Raw genomic sequence first — 15,839 nt, forward strand, 5'->3', positions numbered from 1 at the left:
AGTGGCTGATTGAATATGTGCTTTTTAACTACACTATTATATACACTGGCCAAGCTTTTTATATTAACCCTACCCATGAAGTATCACCAATATTTTCTCCCAGTGTGAAATTAACATTTCTCAAAAGTCTTTTGCCATATAAAAGTTTTAAGTTCTTATATATGATGAAATCTGTCCCTTTTTGACTTTGAATTCCCCAGCCTGCTTAGCTTTGCCCCTACCACCCAAGATTTTTTTTAAGCTTTCTATATTTTTTTTAGAATTTAAGATTTTAGAGTCTTTACTTTTTTAAATCATATATTTGTAAAGGGACATATTTCTCAAGTGTGCTAGTTTCCCTTGATTTTAATGGATTAAAATGTGTCCTAGGTGAGTCATTTTCTTCAAAATGACGATTAGTTTTTGTTCCTTTGAAAGTCTGGCCCAGGATTTTGTTTTTGTTTTTTGAAAGTTTTTATTTTACTTACAGTGTTAAGAAAGTTGAGTAACTATACAACCAGAGTCTCTAAATAAATCCTAGGATGCTGCAGCGCACTGAGAGAGGACAAAAATTGATCCCTAAAGACCTCTCCAATCTCATACTCAGTGAAAATAACAAACAAAGGCTTCAGTGTTAGTGGAAAACTGAGTTCTTCAAAAGCAGGTAAAGATCCTGTTTACTCCTTCCCCAGAGCTGAGGAGAAAGAGTTTTCAGATTATAAGTAACAGAGTTGCCCTTGTATGGCACAGAACTGCGATAAGACTTTACTTCTTAGGGGCTTAAATAATGAAGTCAGTAAAAGAGGACTGAAAACGAACATAAAAAAACGAACATAAAGAAGAGCTTTAGCTTTGACGCAAAGAATTACATCAGTGTTTGACAAAGCCGAAGATTCTTAATTTCTCAAAACACTTTCTTTAAGCACTTCCTAACCTTTCATTATCTGAGACAACATATCAAGTGAGCAGCAGTACAAAGGATGCATGTGATTTCGAAATGCCACAATTGAGCCAACTGCAGTTGCACGCGTACGTAGTATAGAGGCGTGATCAGAAAAAGAATGTAGGGAGCACAGGGCTTCGTCTACATCAAAAGATACTCTCCCCATCTTCTATAGCATTAAGTTTTGCGAAGGTAAGTTTCTCCCCGCTTGAAAGCGCCCCCAGGGACGCTTCATCTTGACCAAGCCTAAGGCCGTGGCATGCAAGGTGTTGAGTCACCGAGTACAGCGGTCGTGCGACATAAATATTATTTGATGACGAATGTACTCGGGGCCCAGGTGCCAAGGTAAACCACTGGCAAAGATGACCGTGGTTAAGGCAGTAGAAAATAGGGTCGACACTGAGACGCGGTTCCAGCCCTAGAGGGATTGCATTTTACCATTCAGGCAAACTTCGAGTCTCCTCATGTGACAAGTGTGCACTCCTGGATGGTTTTAATTATGAGAAACGTGGTTTGCAGCAGGAGTCCTTCCAGTCGATAGATCGGAATCTCTCTCGCTCCCACCCATTCTTAACCTCAGGCTTCCTGCATCCCGGAGTCCTCCCGGCAGCCCCTTCCCTCCCCCGCCCGGGGGATGCTCCGGTTCGGCGCTTAGCCATTCATCAACCGGTTCACACCGGCGGCGGCCGCCGCGGAGTGACGTCCGCGGGGGGCGGGTCTCCGCCCCCGCCTGTGGTCTCCCGGCCCGTGGTTCCAGGCCGCGATTGGTGGCTGGAGGGTTGCACGTCGCACCGGTTATAAAGGGGAGGGCTTGTGACGCAAGGGCGCCTCGGCGCGTGTATTGGCTCCTTCGGCTGCGGGCCGGCTCGGCTACGCGCTCTGCTCCGAGCCGCTCACTGCATGGTAGAGTCTGGTGCCCCCGCCGCCGCCTGCATCGCCGCCACCGCCGCTCCGCCACGACCACCGCCGCCTCCTGCCCTGCAGCCGCCACCACCGCCTGTGTCGCCGCCGCCTCGGGACCGGCTGTATGATTAGGCCACAATCTTCAATGAGTAAACATATTCCTGTGAGTAGCCGTCGCATCGTCGCCTCTCGGGTTGGGAATCCACGACTGGCCCCCCATCCCTGCTGTCGCCTTTGTTCGGAGCCCGGCGTCTCCTCCAGGTTGCCCGGGGTTGCAGTTCCGGTGGGTCCCGGGTGGGAGCGGGCTGGTTACGGCCCTGTGGCCGGCCGATTGCGGCCGGCTGTGCGGAGGCAGACGCCGGGCCCCTCGGGGCTGCAGGGTGGCGGTTGACCGCCGGAGGCACAGGCTTTTGAGTCCCTCCCGAGCCCGGGGCGACGGGGGCGGCGCGGTCCGGCTTGCGCGGCGGCCGGGGGTAATTTCGGCTTCCGCAGCGGGTCGGGTGGGTGGCACAAAAGCCGCTTTGTGACCGCCGCCTCCGCCCTTGGCCCTTTGGTCTGGTGCGACCCGTCCGGGCATGGCAGGCTCCGCGGCGTCCCGGGGCCTCTTTGTTCGGCCGGAGGAGAGTGGCTGTACTGGGAGCGGGAGACGTGGCCCGGGGTGGGGCGAGGGTTGCGCGTGTCACTGCGGAGCCGGATACGGGGAGGGCGCGGCGGTGGCGGGTTCGCCTCCAGATCCGGGCGGGCGTGGGGTAGGCGGGACAGCCTGGCACGGGTGGTAACGATCTGGTCCCAGAGCTTCTCGGAGCTCCGGGGTGGGCGCGGGACAGCCACTGGGTGCAGCTGCACTCCTGTGCTCGACGGCCGGGACCCGAGCCTCAGACAAAATGGCCTCGGCGCCCGCGCCTGACTGAAGGCGCGGCGCGAACCCGTGATTGCGGCGCAGAGAGGGGGCGCAGCGGGCGTGCTCGGGCGCACACAGCCGCGTGCGCGGGGCGGCGGCCCTCGGGGGCATTCCGCGAGTTGCACCCCTGCCCGGGCCAGAGAGGGGTTCTACTAGGTGAGAACTTCGGCCCTCCGCCCCGCCCTCCTCCCAGGCTCCACCTGGTAATTCGAGCTGTTCCGGATTTATCGCCCCACCTCGGGCTCGTGATAATGGGAACAAGTCTAGTCTTGTCCTTTCTCTGGGCCAGTCGTGGAGAAATGGCCTGGGTCGGAGCGTCTTGGAAACTGACAGTGTACTGTTAGTTACACTGACGCGAAGGACTTCCCGTCCGGGCACCAGCATACGTTTCCCCTGCCAATTTTGGAAGGGCCCTGGATGGCGTCCTTTTAATCGGGGACTGTTTAGAACTGTTCCTGAACTCTGTGGTGTAATATGTTGTTGCCTCCTGTTGGTTTGTGGCAGCAGTAGCCAACCACAGCCAGAATTCTGAGGGTTTTTTATCTTCTGGCCGCGGAGCCCCCTACCAGTCCACGAGTATTAAGTGATTTGCACTACGATTGGAACCGTTGACCTGCTCGACATCCAGATCCTGAGGCGGTGCTTCCTGTTAGTCAGTTGAAAACTAGATCATTCCCAAGAGTGAGCAGCATTTTACGCATGCTTTCCTAGGTGCCCTAAGACCTAAGTAGATGTGGAACAGACTATTCAAGGAATTATTTGGCAAAAGAGTTATACACATTAATTGGCTTGACTCTGCAGTATAATAGTGACTTAAGCTTCTGCACAGAGATTGCTCTTTCCTCCTCTCCCCTCTTGTATACGATTGTGATTATAATGCAACTGATATGTGGGAGGGAAAAAATCCCCATCATGGATAGTTTTTCCTGTGGGTAGGATATTGGGAATGGAGGAGTGTCTTGGGCGGAACAGAAAGCTATGGGTCGTCACCACTGCTTTAACAGACGAGTCCCCCCAGCCACTAGGTGGCTCCACTCAGTAAAAATAACCAGTTCAGGAAAGGAATTCTTAATATAGTGCTTTCTCTGCTTCCTGATCAAAGTGGTTACTTACATGAAGGGATATGGCCCGACTAGGTTGTAGCCAACAGGAGTTTAGCTGTTAAATAGGGAAATAGTGGTGTGAAATACTGTCTCAAATCAGCTTTTAATTGAGAAGTAATACCTGGAAATTAGAATACTGTGTTAAGTCATTATAAAGCTTTTAAAGATCATTGTATGTCATTGGGAAAGTGTCAGAATACACTTTATTCTACAGAGATAGTATTTAGAACTTGGGGTGAAAGTATAATGAAATTACTTTCAGATTGCTACAGTCTCTATTCACTGTAACTGTGATGTCTTTGTAATTTAAACACTTAATTTTTTAACCCAGCTGACCAAGTAGGGGGAGTAACCTCTGAGGGCTTGTTTGAATAAACTTGTGATAATGAAAGTTACCTTTCTTATGGGACCTTTTGATAAATGACCGTTAATGCTATTTCTGTGTTTTACCAGAAAAGTAGACTGGGTTTTTGACTTGATGTTTTCTGCAGTAATCATCATAAGAATTATTCTTAAAATTTAGCAAAGTTCTAGAAACTATAGCATGGGACTATTTAAAGGTGTAAAATGGAAATGGGAGCAGATCGTTTGAATTTTAAGACTTCAAATGCTTACATTTAAGCGTAGAAACTAATGGAACCTTTTGTTAAAACTTTTTTGGTGATGAGAGTATACATGAAATGCTTTAGGAAGTGGCTATGAATTACTGCTCTTGTTAACCTGTTATTAATGCTTTCCTTAGAGCCCTCTTTACTCCCAAGTACACGGGTACTTTATAAAGTATTTGGAAGAAGACTAATTATTAACATCAGTGTCTTCCATGTACATATTTTAAAAGTATCCTGTGACTATTGGTTTAATGTTTGATATTGGCATAAAATGATTTAGTTCTTAAGGGGGAACTTAGAGAAAATATAAATACATTCATATTTGTTTATATTTGTTGGTTACAATAGTTACTTTACTTTGAGACCTACCACTTCCACCTTCAACATCCCTTTGTCCCCCTTCTCTGAGTTGGATTTCAGTTTTGAGTTGTATGTGTGACATTTTGGTTTTAAAATACAAAAGAACACTATTGGCCGGGCGCGGTGGCTCAAGCCTGTAATCCCAGCACTTTGGGAGGCCGAGACAGGCGGATCACGAGGTCAGGAGATCGAGACCATCCTGGCTCACAGTGAAACCCCGTCTCTACTAAAAAATGCAAAAAACTAGCCGGGCGAGGTGGCGGATGCCTGTAGTCCCAGCTACTCGGGAGGCTGAGGCAGGAGAATGGCGTGAACCCGGGAGGCGGAGCTTGCAGTGAGCTGAGATCCGGCCACTGCACTCCAGCTTGGGCAACAGAGTGAGACTCCGTCTGAAAAAAAAAAAAAAAAAAAAAAAAACACTATTAAAATTATGAATATTTTCTTTATAGTTATAAATGAGAGTTCCTTTTTAAATTCATAAGCATACATTCTTATATTTCATATAACAAGTTGATTTTCAGAGACTCATTTTCCTCGTCTTCAGTTTAATGGGAATGATAACAGATTGTTAAGGATAAAATGAGATTCTAAATATAGACACACTTAAATCAGTCTAAGAAAAGGATATAAAAGCATAAAGTTGGAAAGGAACTTAAGATGTTTCAGTTTATGAGTTAAGTAAATTATGCAAGACTAATAACTTCAGAGTTATCTGGAGTTTGTATTAATGTGTAAAAATGTTTTCGTTAGTTGGAAAAAACAAAGTTATGTATGTAATTACAAAGTAAAGAAAACAACTATCAAAAGGAATAATTAATAGAATCATAATTATATGTTATATATAGATATAGAGAAAGAATATAACTATATAGATAGAATATATATGAATATGTATATATGAGAGTATGTATATGAATTTCACAAAAATGTAACAATGGGCTTTTTTTTTCTTTTCTGAGGAATCTTAGTAATAGATCATGGATTTCAGTTTAATCTATCTGACTGCTTGTTTTATGCTGATTGATTTAATCTGTACTCACCCCTTGAATTTTGCGATTCAAGTAAAAGTTGATGAAGTGGCTCAGGCCCTGCTTTAGATAGTTGTGTACTTAAATAGTGTAAAACCCTAATATATTTCTTTTGAATTGGAAAATAACTTATTCTGTCTTTCTTTCTGTCTTTTTGTTTTAAACAGCAATTCTGTGGTGTTCTTGGTCACACATTTATGGAGTTTCTGAAGGGCAGTGGAGATTACTGCCAGGCACAGCACGACCTCTATGCAGACAAGTGAACTGTAGAAACTGATTACTACTCCACCAAGAAGCCCCCATAAGAGTGGTTATCCTGGACACAGAAGTGTTGAATTGAAATCCACAGAGCATTTTACAAGAGTTCTGACCTGGATGGGGTAAACCTCAGTGCACTTCTTTTCTGTTGGCCTCAGTATTACTGGATTGAAGAATTGCTGCTTCTTGTTAGGAGGTTCATTTCATTTATCATTACTTACAACTTCATACTCAAGCACTGAGAATTTCAAGTGGAGTATATTGAAGTAGACTTCAGTTTCTTTGCATCATTTCTGTATTCGATTTTTTTTTTTAATTATTTCATAACCCTATTGAGTGTTTTTTAACTAAATTAACATGGCTCGAATGAACCGCCCAGCTCCTGTGGAAGTCACATACAAGAACATGAGATTTCTTATTACACACAATCCAACCAATGCGACCTTAAACAAATTTATAGAGGTAAGATTTGATATGTTTTAGTAGCTTAAATTGATTGCAATATAATAGTGGAGCTTATAGCTAACAAAATAAATAGTACTTTGGAAAATATGAGATGGTATACGTACAATTCCAGTTCCCAGAAATAAATGTCAGTGTCTTCTATAGGTTAGAGGTATATTTATACATTTTGAGAAGGGCATGTGCTTGAGTTAATAATTCTTGCACCTGAGTTTGCTTAAATTGATATGTGGACAGTAAAACAGTATAACTCTTACTTATCTTGCAAGAAATTTGCATGGGAAAGGTTGCCATTTATGGATTTTTTATATATCTGCTTAACTTAATGACTAAAGCCATAAATCAAAGTTGGTTGGTCTTGGACCCCATTTGATGCTTAGAATCCCTCAACTACAAATTCTGTTCCTTCCTAATGGTAGCTATGTAGCCAAAACTCTACCTGCCTCTTTACTAGGAGAAAGGAATTGAATGCTGAATAATATATCAGGATGTGCACATGTTTTACTTTATAAATACCTACAGTTGTTAAGAAACAGCAAATAGGCCTCTCAGAACATATGGAAATACTTTTTTTTTTTTTGAGACGGCGTTTCGTTCTGTCACTCAGGCTGCAGTGCAGTGGCGTGATCTTGGCTCACTGCAACCTCTGCCTCCCGGGTTTAAGCAATTCTCCTGCCTCAGCCTCCTGAGTAGCTGGTGGGGGGGTGGGGGGACTACAGGCGTGCGCCACTTTGCCCAGCTAAGTTTTGTATTTTTAGACGGAGTTTCACCATGTTGGCCAGGCTGGTCTCAAACTCCTGACCTCAGGTGATCCACCCACCTCATCCTCTCAAAGTGCTGGGATTATAGGTGTGAGCCCCCACGCCTGGCTGGGAAATACTTTAATGGTACTTTAATTTTTATTACCATATATTTTATTTATGTGTATATATATAATTTTTGTTACTATATATATACGTGTGTGTGTGTGTGTAATGTCAGGAGAGTTATAATTAGTAATAATGCATTTTGAAGCCTGTAGTTTTAAATGGTATGTGCGCTTTTTTACTGTATTTAAGACTTCATTCTATGTATTTCAAATGAGTAAAGTTTAAGGAGTGAGTATAATTGAGTCAAGTCAGATTACTCAATTAGTTATAAATAATGCCTTTAGTTATATTTACCTTTGTCTGCATTGATGCTAGCCCCTTTTAGTTAATGTTTCATCCCAATCTGGTATTACCATAACTATAAACAACTTCAATGTATGAAGGGGGCACACCATTTAAAAAAAAAAGAAAACTCCAGTTTATTAAAAATATGTATGGTATTTAGAACTTTTCTTTTTACATTCTAGCATTGTCATTTAAAACAAAATTTGCTTTTGTGTTAAACATAAATAGATTATCTCATTATTTAAATGATTTTCTGTTAACCAGCATACTTACTGATCAGAGATGATCAGAATATAAAATGTTGAGTAATGGTGATGTGGTTAGCCATTAAGATTAGTTTAATGTATGTTTTATCCAGGAACTTAAGAAGTATGGAGTTACCACAATAGTAAGAGTGTGTGAAGCAACTTACGACACTACTCTTGTGGAGAAAGAAGGTATCCATGTTCTTGTAAGTATTTAACAGTTCCTTTGTTTTTATGGTGCTGTGCTACAAAAGTTTATTTAAATAGTAAATTCAAATATCTATTTAAGTCATAAATAGACCTCAGAAAGCTATTTAAAAAATTATATTGTTGTGCAGAATCGTAATTTCTAAATAAAGGTGAAAAGCTAAGCAAGGATTTGAAGTTGTGAAACATTTTTGTAAAGATTGAGCATTTAGTCACATTTGGTAGACAACAAGGTTTAGTAAGATGTGATTAAACATAACAATGAGAATGCTTTTGAAAACATTTGCATGTTAGAAATTTAGGATTATTACTACAGTGTTTATATTAATGATCTATTTTAGATATTTAATTTTTAATATTTAAATATTCTTTTGACTTAGGATTGGCCTTTTGATGATGGCGCACCACCATCCAACCAGATTGTCGATGACTGGTTAAGTCTTGTAAAAATTAAGTTTCGTGAAGAACCTGGTTGTTGTATTGCTGTTCATTGCGTTGCAGGCCTTGGGAGGTAAATGAATTTATCAATTTGATTCTAGGTAAAAGTCTGGGTTGATAATGAAAATACAGAAACTTGAAACATCCTTATAATTTTTTAAATATAAAGTCAACGTTTGTCATAGGTATTACTTGAACAGGAAGGGTGGTAGATAATGATACTTCTGAGTTGGGGAGTGTTTGGAGAAATAAATTTATGAAGATTTGAATTTGAAAAAAGTATTTATCAAAATTCTCGCCTTACCAGAGCTCCAGTACTTGTTGCCCTAGCATTGATTGAAGGTGGAATGAAATACGAAGATGCAGTACAATTCATAAGACAGTAAGTAATGGATTCTCTTTTCATTTCCTTATTGAATGTCAGTGAGTAATAGCCCATCAAATCATGATTTTTTTTGAGATAGTATTAAAACCAGGAAATCAAGATACTACATTCTTTTTTGCATTTCATGCAGATGCTTATATTATTAAGATTCTAATCCAACAAGAGTTTTTGAATTATTGTTTTGCTTTAAATACTTGATTGAATATGTTGGTTGTTATTTTGTATTTTTATTGAGGTATAATTAAGATATAATTAAAGAGACAATAAAATGCACAGGTCTCTAAAGGAGACCAGTTGACAATAACAGTCAAATTAACCATCCAATACGACACAGAATATTTTGAGTGCTCTAGAATATGCTTTTGTGGCTTTTGTAGTCATCTTCACTGCTACCAGAGGCAACTTCTGACTTCACTATAAATTAGTTTTGTCTTTTCTTGGACTTACATATAAATGGATTTGTGAGTTGACTATTATAACTAATACTCAAAAGAAGATATATGGAAAATTAACTTTTTATGATATTTTCCATTTGCACTGATGTGCCTGTTCATATTCATTTCTGCATCAGGTCACAGCCTAATTAATCAAAAGATAAATTGCCACAAGAAAGGTGATGGTTGTCCATAAGACACTAAATATTACTGTAGGGGGCTTTTGCCTTCTTTCATTTTTTTTTTTTTCTCCCTCCCAGAAAGCGGCGTGGAGCTTTTAACAGCAAGCAACTTTTGTATTTGGAGAAGTATCGTCCTAAAATGCGGCTGCGTTTCAAAGATTCCAACGGTCATAGAAACAACTGTTGCATTCAATAAAATTGGGGTGCCTAATGCTATTGGAAGTGGAACTTGAGATAGGGTCTAATTTGTTATACATATTAGCCAACATGTTGGCTTAGTAAGTCTAATGAAGCTTCCATAGGAGTATTGAAAGGCAGTTTTACCAGGCCACAAGCTAGACAGATTTGGCAACCTCTGTATTTGGGTTACAGTCAACCTATTTGGATACTTGGCAAAAGATTCTTGCTGTCAGCGTATAAAATGTGCTTGTCATTTGTATCAATTGACCTTTCCCAAAATCATGGAGTATTGAGTTATGACTTGTTTAAATCTATTCCCATGCCAGAATCTTATCAATACATAAGAAATTTAGGAAGATTAGGTGCCAAAATACCCAGCACAATACTTGTATATTTTTAGTACCATACAGAACTAAAATCCCAGGAACTATGAACACTCTAGACCTTATGTGGTTTATTCCTTCACTCATTTCAAACATTGAAAGTAGGGCCTACATGGTTATTTGCCTGCTCACTTTATGTTTACATCTCCCACATTCATACCGGTATACATCAGGTTTGCTTAACCATTGATTTTTTTTTTTTTTTTTTACCAAGTCTTACAGTGATTATTTAATATGTTTCTATAAATCTCACTTTGTGCTGTTATTAAAAAAACCTCCATTTTGAAAATCTACATTGTACAGAAGCACATGTCTTTAATGTCTTCAGACAAAAAAGCCTTACATTAATTTAATGTTTGCACTCTGAGGTGCAACTTAACGGGGAGGGCCTGAGAAAAGAATGGGAGGGGGCTATTAATTATTTTTAGCAAAATGTTGCCTTTGTCTTGTGCAGAACATGTAGAATATGCTCTTTAATTTAGTAAAATATTTTTTTAAAAGGTAGAGATGCTTTGTTATTGTAATCATAAACTTCCTGAAATTCTTGTAATTTTTTTTCCATACTTATCAGAAGCGTGTTTACCAACTTATTTTTGTTTGAAAGTGTGATTTTTTTTTTTTTCCTTCCCAACCTCTCTTGCAAAAAAAGAAATGGGTTTCTGCTAATGAATTGAGCAGACATCTAATATTTTATATGCCTTTTGAGCTGTGTAACTTAATATTTGGATACTTGATAATTTGTTTTATTATGTAATTGATAAAATGGTGATGTGTATTAATGTTAGTTCAACCATATATTTATACTGTCTGGGGATGTGTGGTTATAGTTCTGTGGGAGAAATAATTTTGTCAGTGTTCACCAGCTTGTAAAAACTTAGTGCGAGAGCTGAAACATCTAAATAAATAATGACATGCATTTATCATCATTGAGATTGTTTTGCTTAAAATTAACTTATTTTGTAGAAAACAAATGAATTGCACTTCACTTAATGTGTGTCCTCATCTTTTTACAAATAAATGAAGGATTATAAATGATGTCAGCATTTTAGTAAGCTTTTAGACAAAATTTGTTAGGGTCATTCATGAAAACTGTTTTAATACTAAAAGCACTTTCCATTATATACTTTTTAAAGGTCTAGATAATTTTGAACCAATTTATTATTGTGTACTGAGGAGAAATAATGTATAGTAGAGGAGGACAGCCTTGGTTTCTAAAGCTCAGTTCTACTAGTTCCATGGTTTTGTGCAACTTCTGAGCCTCAGTTTTCTCCTTTGCAAATTAATAATTACATACCTTTATAGATTTTGAAATTAATTTAAATGTTAGTATTTGGTACATGAAGGCTTACTGTTAAGTTTCCTTTAATGATCCAAAATAATCCCTTTGATAGTTCATGTTAATCTAAATCTAGATGTCTTTGTCTAATTTTTTTTGAATAGCAGTTATAAATGTAAAGGACTCCAAGTTTAAGTAAAAAGTGATATTCTACCTTGTGTTTCAAAGAATTTAGTTCCACCTCTTCATACCAGTTTAACACTTAATATATTCCATTGAATTTTAGACAGGCAAAAGGAAGAACAGGGGCCTCTGGAGGCCCTTGGTTATTTAAATCTTGGATTATTTGTGATGATAATCACAAATTTTTGGCTGTTTAACCTGAGCTTTTTTTTTTTTTTTAAAGGAAATACAGCCTAGTCTTGATGAGAAAATAATTTTATATCATCAATTACTAAATGTTAAACTATTACCACACAGCCCATAAAACAGCATTTGCGTTTATTGAGAGAGAGGATGTGCCATCATGATTAATGAAAAATATCTTTTGAGTTTGAAAAGAAATTAATTTGCAGTGTTTGGATTGTATATATGGTGCTAAAAATAAATTAATTTACTTTATAAACCTTATCTGTACATTATACGATGTGATGAAATTTGCTTTTTATCCAAATATTTTGTATCTTGTAAATATGGCTAATTATAGGAATGCCTATAATACATCTTAGATTCCTGATATCTAATACGAGTTCAAAGAGTTATGAGTTGAAGTCTTGAATGCAAGAAACTATCTGATGGTGTTCTAAAATTTGGTTAGTTGGGTTTGGATGGGATGGTGTAAATAGAGACTAGTTGCCTAGGCTTATCTATAAAAACCATAATGTTGCTGATGTAAGTAATGCAGTTACTGAATCATAAGAAAATGCCATCTCTTTTTAGTTGAAGGAAAACTCTGGAAGTAGGTGCCATTGGTCATTCTGCAGTGCACTGCAACCATTGTTTCCCCTAGTGCCCTCTTTTCCCTAGGGCGTTGCTCTCCTATTCCCACGCCTTAACACAGCTCTATACCTAGAAGCAGCCAGCCCAGGCATGCAGTCACATTTAATCACATCCCCTTTCTAGAGTGCTTCAAAATGATGTAGTCCCTCAACTTGGCTAGAGAATCTCAATCTCTTGAAATCTATTTTTTAAATGTCATATTCATCTGGTAAATATTTACTGTTTGCCAGGCATTTAAGAGTATGGCAAAGAACATGAAAGATGGTGTCACTAGATTTTGGTCACCAATAAGTACCCCACCCCTTGCCATGATTAAGAGAGAATGCTTTCTATTGGAGTTTCAAGAAATATAATTTGAGAATACTTTAAAGGGAAGTGGAAGTATAAGTGAATATTTTTCTTTTACATGTAAACAATGAAGTTAATTCAAAGTAAGTTTTAAAATACATGAAGTAATGTCTGCCGTACATGTTTATATTCTACATTCTTGCTTCCTTAAATTAATGTTTGTGTGTATATATGTGCCTCACACCTGAATTGAAAATTAAAGACTGGTTTAAAAGTGACACTTAATGTTTCTCCATTACATTTGGGGTAACCAGCCTAAGTGGAATCTTGGAAGGAGAGTAAGGGAAAAGTTGTATTTGCCTTCAATGAATTAAACCAGTGATATGTGTTAACGTATGAATGAAAGGATTGATGGTGATTTTATAATTATATATATTGCCACAGTAACCAGTTAATATACTTAAATTGATAGCTACTATTTATTAATGATTTTATTTTCAGGTAATTCTTATAATTTGATTCCCTTCCAACAGTGTTGTCCCAATTTTATAGTAAGGGATTTGGGCCTCCAGCTAGGGGACTAGCTAATAAGTGGTAGAAGTCAGGGATTCAAACCTGTGTTTGAGCCTGTCCACTACACCACACAGTTATGTAAATAAATATGCATGAGTTTTTTTGTTTTGAGATGGAGTTTCATTCTTGTTGCCCAGGCTGGAGATAATGGCCTGATCTCAGCTCACTGCAACCTCCACCTCCCGGGTTCAAGTGATTCTCCTGCTTCAGCCTCCCAAGTAGCTGGGATTACAGGCATGGGCCACCACACTTGACCAATTTAGTATTTTTAGGAGAAACCTAACTGTGACAGAAGGCAAAAGGGGATTTAGAGCGTCTCACATGGTGATTAAAAGCTTGACTAAGAAATCATACATGTCCCTTAACTCAGAAATACAATTCTATCATGTGCTGAAAGGCCAGAACTACACAGAATTAATCACCTCCACCTCAGGGTTTAAAAGAGTACATGCACAGCAACATTTTACATAACTGAAATGCTGAACATAAGGGGTTAAAGTTTCCAGGCAGCCAAAATAGATGTCATGAAATTCAGGCACTAAAGTTGAGAAGCACGTGGGTAGCAATTAAGATACATTTGTAAGCCTGATACGAGACAAATTTGGAATCATAAAAACTGAACAATATAAAAAGTACAGCCACTTGGAACAAGTCAATACTACGACTAACAGCTTTAAGCTTATACACCTCAATTGACCTTAAGGAAATCGATATTTCATACACAGCACAGAACAATTAGATGCTTACAATGATTGACAATAGTCATCAAGAGTATAAACCATTAAGTTTGGTTGTGTGTGTGTGTGTTTAGGTTAGTACTGCATTTACTTTTTTTTTTTTTTTTTGAGACAGGGTCTCACTTGTCACCCAGGCTGGAGTGCAGCGGTACAATCTTGGCTCTCTGCATCTTCAACCACTTGGGTTCAAGCGATACTCCTACCTCAGCCTCCTGAGTAGCTGGGACTACAGGCATGCACCACCACACCTGGCTAATTTTTGTATTTTTAGTAGAAAAGGGGTTACTCCATGTTGCCCAGGCTGGTCTCAAACTCCAAAGCTCAAGTGATCTGCCTGCCTTGGCCTCCCAAAGTGCTAGAATTACAGGAGTGAGCCACTGTGCTCGGCCAAGTTTTGTTTTTTTTGGTTTTTTTTTAAAGTAGAGATGGGGTTTCAACGTGTTAGCCAGGGTGGTCTCGATCTCCTGACCTCGTGATCCACCCGCCTTGGCCTCCCAAAGTGCTGGGATTACAGGCGTGAGCCACCGTGCCCGGCCCATTTTGTGGTTTTTAAGGCAAGGAATTTTATAATCAAATATTTTCAAGGGATATTCTTAGATATATTAGAGAAATAGTCTCATGAGTAAGTTTGGCAAACACTGGCCTAACTTAGACATTATCTACTGCAATACTAGAGCTTTTAATATGCAGGTGTGAATTTTTAATCTTTCCAAGAGAACAATGTTGTATTTATCCATTATATCAATCAGTGTCCCAGAAGAAGACAGATTGTTCACTCACAGTGGATAATTAAGCATTTAATAGAGAAACAAGAAAAAAAGAATTTCAGGCCAATATCCCTGACGAACATTGATGTAAAAATCCTCAATAAAATACTGGCAAACTGAATCCAGCAGTACATCAAAAAGTTTATCCTCAAAAAAAAAAAGTTTATCCTCCACGATCTAGTTGGCTTTATCCCTGGGATGCAAGGCGGGTTTAACATATGCAAATCAATAAATATATTATAATGCATCACATAAAGAGAACAAAAGACAAAAGCCACACAATTATCTCAATAGATGCAGTAAAGGCCTTCGATAAAATTCAATATCCCATCATGTTAAAAACTGTCATCGATGGAACATACCTCAAAATAGTAAGAACCATTAACCATTTATACCAACTCCTAGTCAACATCATACTGAATGGGCAAAAGCCAGAACCATTCCCTTTGAAAACCGGCACAAGACAAGTGTGGCCTCTCTCACTACTCCTATTCAATACAGTATTGGAAGTTCTGGCCAGGGAAATGAGGCAAGAGAAAGAAAGAAAGGGTATTCAGATAGGAAGAGAGCAAGTCAAACTGTCTCTTTGCAGGTGACATGATCCTGTATCTAGAAAACACCGTCTCAGCCCAAAAGTTTCTTAAGCTGATAAGCAACTTCAGCAAAGTCTCAGGATACAAAATCAATGTGCAAAAATCACAAGCATTCTTATACACTAATAATAGACAAGCTGAGAGCCAAAGCATGAGTGAACTCCCATTCACAACTGCTCCAAAGAGAATAAAATAACTAGGAAAACAATTAACAAGGGATGTGAAGGACTTCTTCAAGGAGAACTACAAACCACTGCTCAAGGAAATCCGAGAGGACACAAGTAAATGGGAAAACATTCCATCCTCATGGATAGGAAGAATCAATATCGTGAAAATGGGTATACTGCCCCAAGTAATTTATAGATCCAATGCTATTCCCATTAAACTGCCACTGATATTCTTCACAGAAATAGAAAAAACTACTTTAAAATTCATATGGAGCCAAAAAAGAGA

The 15,839-nt window shown here is 39.2% G+C and overlaps 2 protein-coding genes across 6 annotated transcripts in view; one reads left to right on the forward strand and one right to left on the reverse strand.

The window, feature by feature from the left end:
- The window catches only part of PTP4A1 (protein tyrosine phosphatase 4A1), a 51,938-nt gene extending 38,944 nt beyond the window's left edge, over positions 1-12,994 (forward strand). For 2 of the 5 annotated variants that reach the window (XM_050788651.1, XM_050788649.1), the window contains 5 exons: positions 5,993-6,545; positions 8,058-8,150; positions 8,532-8,662; positions 8,897-8,971; positions 9,669-12,994. In XM_050788651.1, coding sequence (XP_050644608.1) covers positions 6,441-6,545; positions 8,058-8,150; positions 8,532-8,662; positions 8,897-8,971; positions 9,669-9,786 — 522 coding nt within the window. In that variant the 5' untranslated portion in view covers positions 5,993-6,440 and the 3' untranslated portion in view covers positions 9,787-12,994. Of the gene's footprint in view, positions 1-452; positions 1,989-2,810; positions 2,883-5,992; positions 6,546-8,057; positions 8,151-8,531; positions 8,663-8,896; positions 8,972-9,668 lie in introns of those variants that run through there. The other 3 variants (XM_050788648.1, XM_050788652.1, XM_050788650.1) reach the window with 3 other exon arrangements.
- On the reverse strand, positions 645-3,350 carry LOC126953397 (uncharacterized). The gene is made up of 2 exons (XM_050788851.1): positions 3,324-3,350; positions 645-2,875 (listed from the first exon to the last, which is right to left on the reverse strand). Exons 1-2 carry the CDS (start codon positions 3,348-3,350, stop codon positions 2,135-2,137), a joined length of 768 nt encoding a protein of 255 aa, XP_050644808.1. The 3' UTR covers positions 645-2,134.
- Positions 12,995-15,839: the final 2,845 nt, after the last annotated feature.

This window comes from Macaca thibetana, chromosome 4, assembly GCF_024542745.1.
Source record: "Macaca thibetana thibetana isolate TM-01 chromosome 4, ASM2454274v1, whole genome shotgun sequence".
Lineage (NCBI taxonomy): Eukaryota > Metazoa > Chordata > Mammalia > Primates > Cercopithecidae > Macaca > Macaca thibetana.